Source organism: Nelusetta ayraudi, unplaced genomic scaffold, assembly GCF_046127955.1.
Source record: "Nelusetta ayraudi isolate G7.1 ecotype Tasmania unplaced genomic scaffold, CSIRO-AGI_Nayr_v1 ptg000048l, whole genome shotgun sequence".
NCBI classification, from domain to species: Eukaryota; Metazoa; Chordata; class Actinopteri; order Tetraodontiformes; family Monacanthidae; genus Nelusetta; species Nelusetta ayraudi.
Genome location: NW_027466098.1, coordinates 13,892,581 through 13,907,500, shown reverse-complemented (window position 1 = coordinate 13,907,500; position 14,920 = coordinate 13,892,581). Strand labels below are relative to the sequence as shown.

Below are 14,920 nucleotides of genomic sequence, written 5' to 3'. Positions count from 1 at the left end.
ATCGTTAATTACACTAATTGCTGCTCAATATTGTGACAAATCCTTTCCGATACAAGTCCCAGGCATTTTATTAATCAAATGAACCCCAACCCCCACCCCCCTGAAAAAAATAATCCATTGTTAATCTGTAACTGACTTTTGTGGAACTGATGGACAAAATCACTGCACACACGCATACACACACGCACACACACGCCAGTCCAGAAGAATTATATGTGACTGGTAACACAGCCAATCAGTGAGACAACCTGAAGCTATTATTTGTCTTTCACATTTAAATGTGTGCACACATTATTTTTGAAAATGGAAAGAGGAGGAAAAGGCAGATGGGACATGATTTTTAAAATTCTGGAATAATTTACATCCAGTGCAAATGAATATCGAGTCTTGTGTTGAGATGGTGAATAAAATTGGCACAGTCCACAGCGGCTGATGTCTTCTGCACACCTCCTGCTAGAGCAGCGCTGCATAGTGGAAGAGGGCAAGCAGTCAGAGACTCCAGCCAGCGCAGCACTACTTTTATGTCTGAACATGCCAAGGGCTACAATTTGTCCTGCTCCGCAACGTGGATTTTCTGTTGTGCCAGAGCAGGTCGTAAATTAATCTCCAGTGTGCAAAACAAGGAGAAGACTGCGCATGCTGCAGTGCTCCTGCAAAGACGGCCACAGCGGAGTTATTTAGTCGGTTTCCTCGGTCACCGCATCGTATGCAACGCTGCACTTCTGAATATGATGGGCAAAAAAAGATGATTCACTTTGTTCTTGCCATAAACAATTTCACGTGTGATCTCCGTTTGCTGCACTTACGGTTATTATGGTTGTAGGAACATATTCTCCATATCTCAGTTTAAAATTTGCTGTTGAGAAAAAAGGACCAGACTGAATAATCCTTGGACAAAAGGCCTTAATAGCGCAACATAAATAACAAGAATAACCTTTAAAAGACCTCACAAAGATCCTGAAATAGCCGGATTATACAGAATTTCCAGTCCAGTTCATAAAATCCCTCTACTTAGACATGCCAGCATGTGCACAACGGCTTGAAAACAGCTTACAACTTGTGGCGCCTCAAAGGTCGGCAATGTGTTGCCTCACAGCAAGAAGGTACCGAGTTCAAATCCCAGCTCAAAGCCTTCATGTGTGGAGTTTGTTCATTCTCCCCACATTTGCACAGCTGTCCTCTGGGCTGCTATTCTGCGTTCATTTCCAATCTGTGCCCTTGACCAAAAGGCCCTCGGTGGATTTCCTTCAGGCACTTGGCGGTTACACTCGGCTCCTCAGGTGAGGATGGATCAAATACAGAGAAAAGTGCCTTTAAAGAGTCCAATTTCAGATGTTTAACTTTTTATCTTAGATTCTAGTGAAAGTCCAAAATCCTCCAGCAAACAAAACATTTGGTCTTCTGTTAATTGGCTCCAAACAAATCATTCTGTTTTGGCTTTCTGCTGAAACTGACGATTGAGTTCGTCCTCCAAATAAAGTTTAGTCAAGGTAAAGCTTTAAGGTGTCTGTAAGCCATTAGGCTTAGAGCCAGTAGTCAAATACATGAAAGACACTATAAACAAAACCTGACAGAAGAAAGAGCCAAATACTAACAGCACACTGAAAAAATTGTGAAACAGAACACAAGCAATTATGAAGAGCAACAAGATCCAAGCAGGTGGAACAGGAGGTGGTCTCAACCCGTTGGTATGGCATTTAACAAAAAAAGAAATTGGCCTCTTCTCCCAAAGCTGTTCAAGATCATTGAAGCCAACACCATCAAAACGCAACCATTCTATCCAATGCGGATATTCCAAAGGGCCAAAGGGTCTAAGATAGCTGGACCATCTGTGTGTGTTGTTCACCAGCATAGGAAAGGCATTGGGAAGAATAGCGCAAAAGGGCAACCTGATGAAACATGGTACAGAGAAAAGCAGTGGACGTGTCTAATTCTGACAGGCAGGTTAGAAACAAATATATATATATAATACTTATGTACAGAATTTTGCATAATGTGGACCTTTGCCAGCTTCAGACCCTAGAACATATTGGGGTGCCCTCCCCTGTTTGAGCCTCCCTGCACTCTCACCGGCAGAGGCTCTGCCGCCTCCATCCACATGGCTGCTGAATAAATGAGGTGCTCGGAGTAAATCCCAGCAGGTTTGCAGATCACGCCACGAGGTTGGGAATTTGCGGGCGAAAACTTAAAAGAGTGGCCCTCTGTGTATTTTCAGCGTATTCACCTCGTCTGTGTGCATGTGAGTTAAAGGTTTACTACTGTTTACTCTCACATAAAAAAAAAAAAAAAAACCGGAGGCGCTTGTTCATGCACCACTGCAAATCGTTTAAAGCCACATTTAACAGCGGCGGTGTTTACAGCGCCGGGTTGCGTCGTGTCAACATCGCTCTTGGTTCACACTTGTGCCGTCACATCGGTGACGGTTGGGAATCATTTGGAACGATGGGATGGTTTCACTTACCAAATTCAGCACCGTCTCCACAATGTCCCGGTTGTTAACCTGTCCGACCTGGATGAGACCGATGAGCACAGCGAATTTGGTTTTGATATTCCGTATCGGGACCGACGGATTAATAATCCCAGCCGGGAGCACCACGGGGCAGGAGCCGGACGTCATCGCGGTCTCACCGGCGGCGACAGCGGGAACCGCAGCCGCGTGCTGGTGGTGCCTGTGACCCAGAGGAGGTTGCCGGTCCGAGAGCGACACCGTGCCCGGCATGGTCACCGGCGTCTCGCTTGTCTTTCACAGGGGGAAGATAAGCGCCGCGGCGGCTTGTTGTGAAGCTCTCCTCTCCGACAGATTCAGTCAGACAGACCTCCGGAACATCAGGGGAGGGGAAGAAAAAAAAAAAAAAAAGAAAGAAAAATCAAAGACAACACTCGCCGAGCTCTGGGAAAGGGGGGAAAGAAAAAAAAAAGGGAAAAAAGAAAGGGGGAGGGGGGTACTAGTGCCAAAAAATACACACACACTCAGTCAGTCAGTAAACTGGACTCCGGGTAGTTCCACTTGCGGAGTCTGGTGTGTTTGTCGGTGCCGAGTGATGAAGTGGTGCTGGCAGACCTGCGCTATGTAAACGAATATGCCGCCCCGGATGCGCGTCTCGGCGGCCGTGCAGCTGTCACGGCCACGATGCCGCCCCCTGCCTGCGGTTCCGTTCACCACGCCTGCGTCGGCTGTGATAATCACGGAGCCCGTGAGCCGCTGAGCACCAGCTGACCGCCGCTAGCTGCCCTAACCTGGACAGGTGTAAGTAGCCGATGAGCAGACTTTGAGTTGCTCGAGGAATTAAATTTCGTTGGGCATTCCGGAGAACGTTATTGGGGGAAATACTCTTCATTTATTGCACCAAATATTCACCGTGGGATTTTGAAATTGATCGGAAACAGTTAATATAATTTTTAGATATATAAATGCTGTTTAAAAGCCCCGTAAATGTTATTTCGGGCAATGTTATTTCGTGCACATCAGACACAGGTTTTGTTCTTACCTGACGTTTCGACGGAACACTTCCGTCTTCACTTCCGTCGAAACATGTCAGGTAAGAAAAAACCTGTGTCTGATACACACGAAATAACTAAGATTTAAGTAAACTATAGACACTGTGAACATATTTGGATTAAAGGCCGCCACAGAGTGATCTGTAGATCTGCAGAAAACGCCATATTTTGACTTCCCTGTTTATAGTATTTGGCATAAATTGAAAACGATTTAGCTTGTTGCTATAACCAATGCTTGTTGTATCCTGCACATACATAAAGGAGGACAGTGGTAATTGTAAGGAAACCTCCAAGGGTGGGACTAACACTTGGCTTTGGTGGTAGAGATCTCGGAACACCCATGTGAGACCAGAATTTCTAGAGCAAGCGAAGAAGTAAGGATGGATTTCCCTCGTTTTTTGGAACTACATTTAAGAGACTAGAACACATTTCTCAAGTGAAATATGCATATTTTAGAAATAATAATTAAAAAAAAAAAGAAAAAAAAAGACTTGGCTAACAGTTATCACTGTTTTTTGTGTGTTCTTGGTGATGCTGACCTTAATTTGAAAACAGCAATTACTTTAAAACAATCAAAAAGAAAAGTAGATTGTGCAAAGTGTAGCAAAAAGCTGTTTACCAATGATAAAATGGGATATGTCCATCTGCATGTGTTTTATAATACTCAAATCTTAAGGGCCATTCTAAATCTTACACGATACTGACTTGCCTATAGAGACAGCTTTCAAGGTGCTATTGCTATGCCTTTTTAGTCTAATATCACTTTATCTAATATTCTCCCTTTTAATGTGACTGAGCTGCCAAGAATTCAATCATCCCCATCCTCCCACCATCTCTGTGAAGATTGCTAGTCTCCCATTTAAATGAGAGCCATAAAAAACCTAACAGTGAATAGAGGTCAAGTGAGAGGGTGTGACTTTGCCGTGCACGCAGTGAGATAATATACAGGAAACTGTGCAGAAAATCAGATGCAGACTCATGATCCTGATCGCAATGATTTTATAACGGGGAATGTGAAAGAAGCTGTTTTTCATGTTGTATTTTCATTTTACCATGTGTTACGGACCCCTATCATTCCTAACACATGTTAATGCTATGCATAAGTTCAGATGCAAGTGAAACTGAATGCAGTAGCTGACCTTAATCTGCAAACTCAGTTTTTCCCAGTTCCATAATAGTCACAGTAGTGGCTTTTTATGTTCTTTCCATCACTCAATGTGTTCCTGTAGCTACAAAGGAAAGAGATGTTAATGGCATGGTGTTGGAGATGAATGAGACTAAACCTAATATGAACACCTTTGCTGATGAGAAAGGGCCATCTAGTGGACAGGAATGACAATCAACTGCTACACGACCAGTTCATTCTCTTGCTATTATAGGGGATACCATGGAATTTATCAAACTCCACAATCACTTTTCATTTTAATCACCCTTCCATTAAAAATGTATTTGAAGGACAAGGTTTCGTTGCTTGAACGATCGCCCATGTGTCCTGTCACGTGGTTCCATTGAATGGCCAGTAGAGGTCCCTCAAACCTCAATCTCTCAAGGAGATGCAGCACTGTGACTAACTTCCTCCAGCACTGCATATCAAGCTCAATATACAATAGCAAAAACTTTCATCAGCAGCATTCCTGCAACCAACCTCCTTATCTCTTTACAAACACTGAGACTGACTGCTTAGTCTTTCGCAAATGATGGAATAGGAACAAGAGACGTGGTGGAAAACCTTTTTTACATTATGATAGTTTTTATTTTTTTTAAAAAATGACTTGCACAGTCCAGAATCTTTAGGCAGGTATGATAAAATCAAACCTCATGTCGTTCTTTTCACAACCATTGGAGGTCAAAGTTGAATAAAATTACACCCACTCATAGGCAATATTGTGGCAAAGTAAAACCAGTTTACAATTGTGTACCGTGTGTGTTACAGAAAAGCCAACACAATGAATAATCCATATATAGAATATTAACATATGTACTATTAATAATTTGACATATACAATATTTACATGTTGTTCGCATGTACAAGTATATTCACACACGCACACATATATACAGAAATGTGACCCTACATTATAATTATTATAGCTTTAAACCTGACATAACATATAGGCGTATGCTTCCCAGAAGCATGTAGGTGCTTCAATGTCCTAGACATTTCATATTAAGCAACAACATCATAATACAATTACAGATAATAATAATTAGCGTTATTAACAAATGTAGCAAGGCAATTACAAAATACAATAGGACATTGGCAGGATGATTAATATCCACTGAACTGTGCTCAGAATTGTTTGTTGGCCTCCTCTGTCACTGTGCAAACATAGAGGATCTCGAAACAGCTGAACAAACTGTGCTTTTATTTGGGGGTTTGATTCATGCGGTGTCCATGCCAGTTAGAACTAACCCAAAGGCTCAATCTTGATCTTGACGACTAGCAGACACACACTTGGCAAGGTCATATATTAGATTTTGGTCTCTGGGCCGTCACTAATGATTGGATGGAAGGAGTTGCGAATCCGGGCAGCTTCTGCAGCACAAAGGTGACCAAAGGCCTTGTTGTACCAATCTGGAGTCCTCCCCCTAAAAAACACAAAAGTACATAAATACACAAATACAGGGAGGTTCTAATAGTTTCCTGTAATCACACTAATCTGTAAATTAAATCCTTTCAAAAGAGAGCTGCCTGTGGGACTCACTTCAAGTCCACTCTGCAGATGTGGGTCAGTCTGGACTTTCCGGAACCGCAGGGCTCTAAGAGGAAGTTGGACTCCAGAACTATGGCTCGCACGCCTCCAATAGGAGGACAGTCTTCATGCTCTATGGACACAGAACTCAAGGAGCAGGAACCCTTTGGTAGGTCTGTCTTCCATGACCTTAAATAAAAATAGATTTAAAAATATATTAAAAATATTTCATTTAAAAAAGAAAATTCTATAATTCCTTCTGACTGTTCTTAGAGAAACACTCACCTGAGAACTACAAAGTCCCTGCTGGTATGAGGCGGCATGCGATTGAGGACATACTGAAATACTTCAGTCTGCTTGTCTAGTGTTTCGCACACCTTCCACTGCAGCAGGTCCACGTCCCACAGGTGGCGCTCTCGCAGCACGCGGTTCAGCACTACAGACGGGGGCGCCTCCACCTCTACAGACACTCGCCAACGCCTCAGAGGGTTCCCGTCCCCTACCTGGATGGGAAGACACGGAACTCATGGAGCCACGTCTGACATTTTGCTTGGGTATTTTTGGGTAGTTTTATCCAAAAACTTGAGAATCCAAGAAAAATGGGAAACCAACCTTCTTGTAGTAGAGCTCTGTGTTGTCAGAGCTGCTGCAGGACACCCAGTATTTGGACTTTTCTCGGGCCTCTTTCAGAAGGTTCTGAAGTCTCCCCTCCATATGAGTTGGGTACGTCCCATCATCATCTTCCAGCTGCTTGCACAGCTCGCCAAGCGTGGATGCGTGCAAATCAGCCTCCACGTATGAGTTACGCGACTGGGTAACCATCTCGTGAGGGATCTGATGGGTGCACAAAAGCATGATGTGAGACTGACAGCAGGGGTACACACACAAGAAGGTGGGGGGTGGAAATATTGCACCCAGCCTTCTAAGTCTTGCATCATCTCATCCGCAGGTTCTTCTACCTCAAAGAGACGGTTGCACTCCACAATCATGTGGGCGAGGCCCTGTGTCGCTGCCAAGTTTTCGTTCAGATCCTTCTGGTCTGGTCTGCCAGTGGCATACTTCTTCTGCATGGCTCTGGAGGATTGTCAGGAGTGGGGAGGAGAAGGAAAAAAAAGAAGCATTTGTTAGGCCACCGTAGTGCCCGGGTCAACAACCCCCACCCAAACACGGAATACAAATCCTCCCCCAACTCTGCAGGAAACTCCTTTGATCCATTTTGAAAACATTTTCAACGCTGTAGATTAGAGAGCTTTGTTTGTGCACGGCATGATCTCATTAAACTCAGAGCTATAAAAAAAACTGGCCCAAATAGAGAAATCTCAAAACACCCCCAGGGATGAGCAAACTCTGTAACCTATTTTGCATCCCACTTTGCAGAGCCAGAAGCAATGGCAATCATGGCTGGGTTAATAGAATACACGCCATGTCTTGTCAGTTTATTGTTGGTTTTTTTTTTTGTTTTGTTTTCAGATTAGTTCTTGCAGGCTCAGACGGGCAGAAAATGTAATCCAAAGAGGGCAGAAAAGCCAATTACTTTGGCGAGAGGTTGTCCTTCTTGAGGATGTTGAGATGAAAAAGCGAAGGGGCCAAGCACACAGCGATGTTCATGGGTGTCATCTGGTTCTCCTCCACGGAAGAGGTGACGTCACTGAGAAAGCAGAGCAGCGTCTGGAGCACCTCCCTGTTTTCATCCGACATCAGCATGATGGCCGCCTGGACGGCCTGCAGCCTCTGGTCCTTTGGCACATCTACAAGAAATGCACGTGGTGTCAAGTTTCACTTGACCAAATTTTGGAATCGCGTATACAAAAGCCACGAATGTTGTCAAAGTTTAAACATAATTGGGATGAGTGTCATGTCTTACATTGGTAGATGTGGAGAAAGGTTTCGCCCAGCTTGCTGGTGAGCAGAGGCTCGGGAAGATCCCTGAAAAACTGCTTCACCATGTCCGCCACGTCATAGGCGGACTGGTCCTCGTAGTTCACATTGTCCGGAGAAGCCTCATTCATCTGCCTGAGAGCCTGAATTCGAGACTTCACCCCCGATTTGCGAAAGAGACCCACCTGCAGGCAAAGACAGAAGAGTGGATGTTAACCTGACTAGTGGAAGCACATGTAACTAGGTTGCACTGCATTTCTGCTCATTGTGTTGCTATCGCATTACTATTGTACCTTCCTCCTAGCCTGTGAAAGTAATTGTGTGCTGAAACTTTACCCTTACTTTACTCTGCATAACACGTTAGATAAACCAGAGCTGTGTTACATCATACATGGGAAAAAAAGTGGCCGAACTACTCAGCTCAGTGACCAACCTGGTCGAGGCACTGGCTCCTCAGGTACCGCAGGGCCTGCTGCAGTCCGAGGGGCAACGGCTGCCCGGAACGCTGAACATGCACAATGAGAGGCACTCCGAAAACGTTCTTGTCCTTGTAGTCCGGTACCTTCATTCTCTTCATGAATTTTGGCACAGACCTAAGAAAAAACAAGTGATACAACATGAATTTTATTCCCTCTGTGGTGCTCCAGAACAGTTCCTTGGATGAGACAATACCAATCATCACCAGAGTGATTGAAATTTAAAATATCCCTTTTAAAGACCTTAAAAGGGTTTTATTAAATGTTTTGTGTGGCATGACAATTCAAGCAAATGCAGTACAGGCTAGTTGAACATATTATGTACTATGTTGTGTTAGTAATGGGCAAAATAATTAAAAGATGTAACTAGACAATAACTAGATTTTTGTTACTTAGGTTACTTACCACGTCCATCCGTGCTTATTTGACAAGGAGTACTTCTCCATGATTGCGGTTAAGCGCAGCAGAGAGAACTTCTGTAACAAACTGAGCTGGCCTGCCGACTGGTTGGTGATCTGCAAGGATGCCACCGAGTGACTTATGCGATTGGAGATCTGAAAGCTGGGCCACCGCAGCCTGCCAGCATTCAAGGAAAAAGGGGCACAGAAAATCACAGGTTTAAAGTCTGTTTAGAGAAGCTTTAGGATGCAGTCAAGTCAAATTTTTCACTCTGAGTCTTACCGATTGGTTCTTGTGAGAGAAGCCCCCACTCCCGAATCCCTCCTTTCCCTTAGTCTTGTCGATTCTGTTTCAGCAAGAGATATTTTGTCTCTGTCGGCATAACTCGGTGCAGTCTGGGCTTCCGAGACACAATTTCCTTCAAAGTCTAACGTGATCTGACTGGAGGACTGGAGGCCAACTTTATCACTCCTCTTGCTGTCCACCGGTGGTGCCCCTTCCCCGCCTGGCAGCACGTTCTGGCACCAGTGGTCCACGATCTGCTGTAGGCCATTGACATGCAGCAGGATGTCATCCAGGTGGGGAAACAGGTCTTCCTTCTCCAGGTCGATAAGGTCTCCAGTGCTGGCGTACAGGTGCGATCCAGGGACGTTGTCGTAGACGCTGATGCGGCTGCCTCGGGTGCAGCACTGGGTCACGGGCCTGGGCTCCTTACTGCAGGAGATCAGAGCAGAGTCCAGGTCCATGCTGCCCGTGTGCCAGTTTATGGAGGCACCATTGGTCGGGGACAAGCTCTCGATGGACAAGGCCTTGGGGAAGGTCCCCGGCTTGTGATCTCGGGGGATGTGCACAACCAGGTCTTCATAGGAGCAGAATTCATTCTTGCGGTTTTGCTCCGTGATCTTGTTGGCTTGCGTGGTGTTGGAGAAGACGTCCACGTCCTCGAGGTACATGCCACTGCGCTTGTGGTCAGCCCGGTGAGCCTTGCGCTCCTTCAGGCTCGGAGTGCTGACGGTGCTGCCACTGGAGTTGCTACCGCCTTCACTGCTCGACTGGGAAGGCACAACTTTTTCGGAGAGCATCTCAGGAGTGCTGCCGTTTCTGTCGATGATCTCAACGCAATGCAGCGTCTTCAGGGCCTGGGCCTCCTGCTGGAGCACAGGAGTGCTAATGTCCAAGGGTTTGCGTCCCCTTCCCAGAGTTCCCCTGGAGCGCAGCGTCTCCATGCGCCTCAGGAAGTCTTTGGCGCGGACGCGGCTCATCTTGCCGTGTTTGTGAGCCACCGAGTTGTAGCGGGCGATCTCATTGGGGGCTTGGTGCGGCATGGTGACGGAGGTGCCGTCTGGCATTGCCGCTGAGTCAGAGCCAGTGCGGTTGGAGCAATCCGAGTCCTCGGTGCTGAGGCCCAGCCGGTGGCCGCTGCCTCCGCTGCTCTCGCTGTGCAGCGACGAGACCTCGGGCTCACTGAGGTCGGTCAAAACACTCTCGCTGCTGGTGGTGGTTTTTAAAGGGCCGTCATCCCTGGAGGACTGAGCCTCCTCGTGATTCCCCAGCAGGCAATCGATGTCCTGTAACCTGGACCAGCGGCGGCTGCTCCACTCAAAGGTCCATTTGTCGCTGATGGCAAACAGGTCTTCTTCATCAGAGTCTTCACTCTTTGGGGAGAAACATTATTGATAACTATACATGATTTTTGAAAATCCCATACTGTAGGACAGAACAAAAATACAAAATGCAAATAATTTATGTGTAATGGATGTACATTACCAGTCAAAAGTTTGGACACACCCTAATAATTTAATCTCTATTCTTTCATTCTTATGACTATTGACATTGCAGTTCCTCACTGAAGGCATCAAAACTATGTATGAACACAAATGGAATTATGTAAGAAACAATAAAAGTGTAAAATAACTCAAACACATTTTATATTTATATTCTTCAAAATAGCCACCTTTCATAAAAAGCATATTTAGTTCATTTGCGTGTTTTTCTTTGCTGCACAATTACATATATCTTGCTCATATATTTGATGTCTTCAGTATTTATCTGCTGTGTAGAGATTGTTGTAAAGATAGAAAAAAAAGTACATGAGAAGGTGTGTCCAAACTTGTAGTGTAAATAATGCACTATTTTTTAGCATTTAAAAATTGAATTGAAATGACAAATTGATTTTGACGATGTAACATAACAATACTCCTTTCTAAGTTTATCAGCTTCACTCATCCTAAGAAAGAGAAGAATTTCATTAGGTTTCCTTGTTCGCTTCCATGGAATATATGCTGCAAAAATGAGCTGACAAGTGAACCAACAATCATTCATCATTACGAATGCCATCAACAGCTAAATAAGTTAGACAGGAAATAGCTGGAGGATGGGCTCTGCACAGAATTAATAATATTAATCAGTCTGTCTGTTATGTCATACCAGACACATGATTAAATTCACTCCAAGGCGTTCCTATAAATAGACCGATAAGGGGGGGGAAATCCTACAAAGGCAACAAAGTCATCAGGCTACATTCCAAACATGGAACTCAAAGGGCTTTACAACAAAGGCTGAATCTCAGATTTCATAGAATCCGGGTTAAAGGAATGAGGGCAGATTATGTATTACATGGGCTGCTGCAGGGAAGCATTTCTATGAATGGGTTCAGGTTTTACCCTTTGCAAGGTGTTTTTCGGTGTTGCATCACATGAATTACACAAATACACGCAGTTTCCATACAAAACAAAAAACACCATTGTGTCTTACTTTCTTCTTCGGAAGGTGCACGTCAAGTTTCATAGAAGCGCATTTGTTCAAGGTGTTGAGTCGCCTGAAAGAAAGACAAAAAAAGGCCATGGGATGAAACTGTTCAAAACAAAGAACACACCAGAATAGAGCGCTCCAAATATGAGGTCTATTATCCAAGCATCAGTTGAATCTTCATCCTCCCTGGATGCAAAACCAGACCCAGGGAGAAATGCGGTTTGAGTGTTGCGCAATTGACAAAACCAGCTGACACCGGTAATTGCCAGCTGCTGCCGTATCATTTTGTTCGGAGTGGATTTCAAGGTCCTGGTGCGTAAGATCTGGTGGCATCGAATAGTAAGAATAAGAATTGCAAACAATGCTAATGTTAATTCCCATTAATCCTATAGTCACAATTGGTCTCACACCTTATCAGTAAATGAAAACGAAACAATAATTGAATTTTTAGTGACTTTGTTAAAGATATGTTTTTGTATTCCATTATCTATCAAAATGATCCCTTTTAATTTTACAGACTGGGCCTTATAAGATGTAGCTTGGAATGTTTAGCAGTATGTATATAATAATATATAATTATTTTCTAGTGATAAATTTGGATGATAACCAATATGAACAGAACATTTAAGTGGTGATTTCTATGCATTTGCCAGCCCAACGCACAAATGTGATGGCAGTTTGCACAAGAGCAGCATGAAAATGTCGAAAACAAAGTCCTGAGACGTCCCATCAGCTGAGGGTTAAGACTGCAAGAATCCTCCCCGCATGCTGCAGATGATAGTGGTCGGCCAAACAAGCCACACAAGACATTCTCATGATTGTTTCTCCAGATAGTGGTGGGACCCTACTGAAGACAGGAATTCGAGGCTCGGGGCGCTTTATTCCGCCGGCCAGGAGAGCTTTGAGCGCCGTAGCTAAAAATGGGAGGCGGCTTAGCCAGGGATCAGGAAGACCACTTACAGACATGAAATATCCCAGTTTGGCCTCTATTAGGACACCCACAGCATGCCGGCTGTTTCTCATAATTGCACGCGAGCGCTGTAATGAACGAACTACAAAGCCGCCCTTGTGTTACCATAGCGATGGCGGGAAGTCATGGGCAAAATCGCTTTGGAGGTGGAACTGTTTCCAATTGTTTCCAATTCACTCCGTGGCTAGTTCGGAATGTAGATGAGTTGCTTCAGGCTTGTTTAGAGTCGCAGCATATTGAGCCGTAAGAGGCAGCCTCTCTTTCTCGATCTCTGAAGACAGTCGCCATGGTTACAGCGGTCAGTGAAGTGCTGTTGTCGTCCCGTGCGCTATAAAGTACATGAGCATACTTCCGCTACAAGTGTAGGATGAGAACCCTCTTGTCGTGTTTGTTGTCATTGTTTTTGGCTCAATACATTTTTATTTTCTTAATTTCCATGAAGAACATTCTCTGCGTCCAGTTTTGTCAGGACAAAGTTTAACGTATCAATGAGAAGAGAGTAACTGTAGGCTTCCTGCTAATTCACCCGGGAAAGTCTTTAAAGGTAACTTCACCCAAAAAATTCCAGATTATATATCTAACTATTCCGTCTTGAAAATAAAATCTGTTGTACTTTAATCACTGATTCATTAAATGAAGCTAATGTTACTGCAGTATGAACATTTTAGCACATTTTTCAATTCAGTGATCCACTTTCTTGCTTTTTATAGATTTCATTTCATATGAGATGGCTTTAAAATCTTGCTTTCAATATTTTTCAACCAATTCAATACTTTATTGCAAGGAAATGATCCTTTACATGAAGCAGGCTGACTCAGGGATGAGCCCCTGCTTCCAGCAAGTGTAAAACAAACAGTGCGTTACCTGCACAGAGGCTCCACGAGGTCTCTGTCCAGGAAGTCATGATCTCTTTTTACGGGCGATATGTCAATGGGGAACTGGGAATCTGAAGGAGAAAATAGACAAAAAAGAAAGAAAAACAACAGTTGACATCTGGAGTTCACCATTTTCTTCTCGTTTTAAAAAAATGCACAAGACAGACAGAAAACACAGAAATATGTGGAAACCACGGCGTCGCGCTTGTCCTCCATGTGATGCTAACCAGAAGAGACAGAATATTCCTAAACATCAGCGCTCAGGCTTGGGCAGGCATTACGTTTTGCTCTGGGTATGGGCCCCCCTCTTACATAACACCAGACTCCGTCCAGACCGCCTGAATTTGACATTCCACCGCATTTATGGGGAGCTCTTAACTTCTTCTTCTTTTTTTTTTTTTTTTTACATGAAAAGCAGAAGCAGCAGCAGCGGATGCATGGGCTTTAACAAGGCTCTATCCGTCCATCACGGCTGAAGACAGACATTATGTAGGCTTTGAAACACGTTACTAATAAATCCCACTTGTTAAACACGAGGCCTGACATCCATTTCAAACTCATGTAATCTGCGCAAACAATCCGACAGCCATCACGTCGCTACAATTATGGACAAATATTTTGCATCGAAACGTGGACTTGGCGAAGACATCTGAGAAGGAAGAGCATCTTTTACGCCGCAGTAATTCCATCTAATGCCGTGACTTGAGTCTTGAGGCATTCATTTGGTAACTCAAGATGACTTTGACGTGAAAAGCAGCTGATGTTTTTCACACTGATTTTCTTTTTCATGCATCTCTATGGATATTTTCCCCTAATCTCTGCAGCTCATAAACATGTTTTTGTGTACTGCAGTGAGGAACAGTTGAAAGACCACAAAAAACTTTCCTTAAAACATTTTGAAGGAGAAAACAAAGGTAAAACAAATCCCGTCTTTTGTGCATTTACAGTAATTACCATATTTTGAGCAAAAAACATTTTCCCTCTTTGTGACGAATCTGTGTGGGAGCTGGAAAAGCGCCTCTATTACCTTCAAAGAGCTGAGCATACTGGGGAAATCCTGCCGCCCGCAGCCAGTCACACGCCTCTTTCGCCTCGATTTCTGTAAGACAACAACACGTGTGTTCAGAAGCAGGAAAAAGAAAGAGACATTCATCTACATTAAGTAACCTGCCTATTTCCCCCCATTGAGAATAAAACTGAAGCATTAGACAAAGCTGTGAAAACCCTTCCTGCCAGTATGACACAAACACAGCAGTCTTGTTGCCTTGAGCGGGACTCAAACTGTAACCCCCTCTGTTTGATTTTTTTTTTTTTTTCTCAGATAACGTGTTGATGACCCTGCTGGTCAATCTGTCCAGGTCGGTGGGGTAAAGGTATCAC

General features: G+C 44.1%; 2 protein-coding genes across 4 annotated transcripts in view; both read right to left on the bottom strand.

Annotated features, from left to right (window-relative positions):
* Window positions 1-2,863, bottom strand: part of nbeab (neurobeachin b) — a 192,440-nt gene extending 189,577 nt beyond the window's left edge. Inside the window, exon 1 of the mRNA XM_076036487.1 lies at window positions 2,462-2,863. Within this exon, the coding sequence (XP_075892602.1) occupies window positions 2,462-2,719 (258 nt within the window). The 5' untranslated portion in view covers window positions 2,720-2,863. The remainder of the gene's footprint in view (window positions 1-2,461) is intronic.
* Window positions 2,864-5,228: 2,365 nt separating this feature from the next.
* stard13b (StAR related lipid transfer domain containing 13b) overlaps window positions 5,229-14,920 on the bottom strand; it is a 61,467-nt gene continuing 51,775 nt past the window's right edge. For all 3 annotated transcript variants that reach the window (XM_076036483.1, XM_076036484.1, XM_076036485.1), the window contains 13 exons: window positions 14,568-14,639; window positions 13,530-13,611; window positions 11,699-11,762; window positions 9,227-10,599; window positions 8,951-9,121; window positions 8,503-8,662; window positions 8,056-8,254; window positions 7,726-7,939; window positions 7,151-7,265; window positions 6,804-7,025; window positions 6,477-6,694; window positions 6,204-6,380; window positions 5,229-6,087 (listed from right to left, as the gene is read on the bottom strand). In XM_076036483.1, the coding sequence (XP_075892598.1) occupies window positions 5,970-6,087; window positions 6,204-6,380; window positions 6,477-6,694; window positions 6,804-7,025; window positions 7,151-7,265; window positions 7,726-7,939; window positions 8,056-8,254; window positions 8,503-8,662; window positions 8,951-9,121; window positions 9,227-10,599; window positions 11,699-11,762; window positions 13,530-13,611; window positions 14,568-14,639 (3,185 nt within the window). In that variant the 3' untranslated portion in view covers window positions 5,229-5,969. The remainder of the gene's footprint in view (window positions 6,088-6,203; window positions 6,381-6,476; window positions 6,695-6,803; window positions 7,026-7,150; window positions 7,266-7,725; window positions 7,940-8,055; window positions 8,255-8,502; window positions 8,663-8,950; window positions 9,122-9,226; window positions 10,600-11,698; window positions 11,763-13,529; window positions 13,612-14,567; window positions 14,640-14,920) is intronic.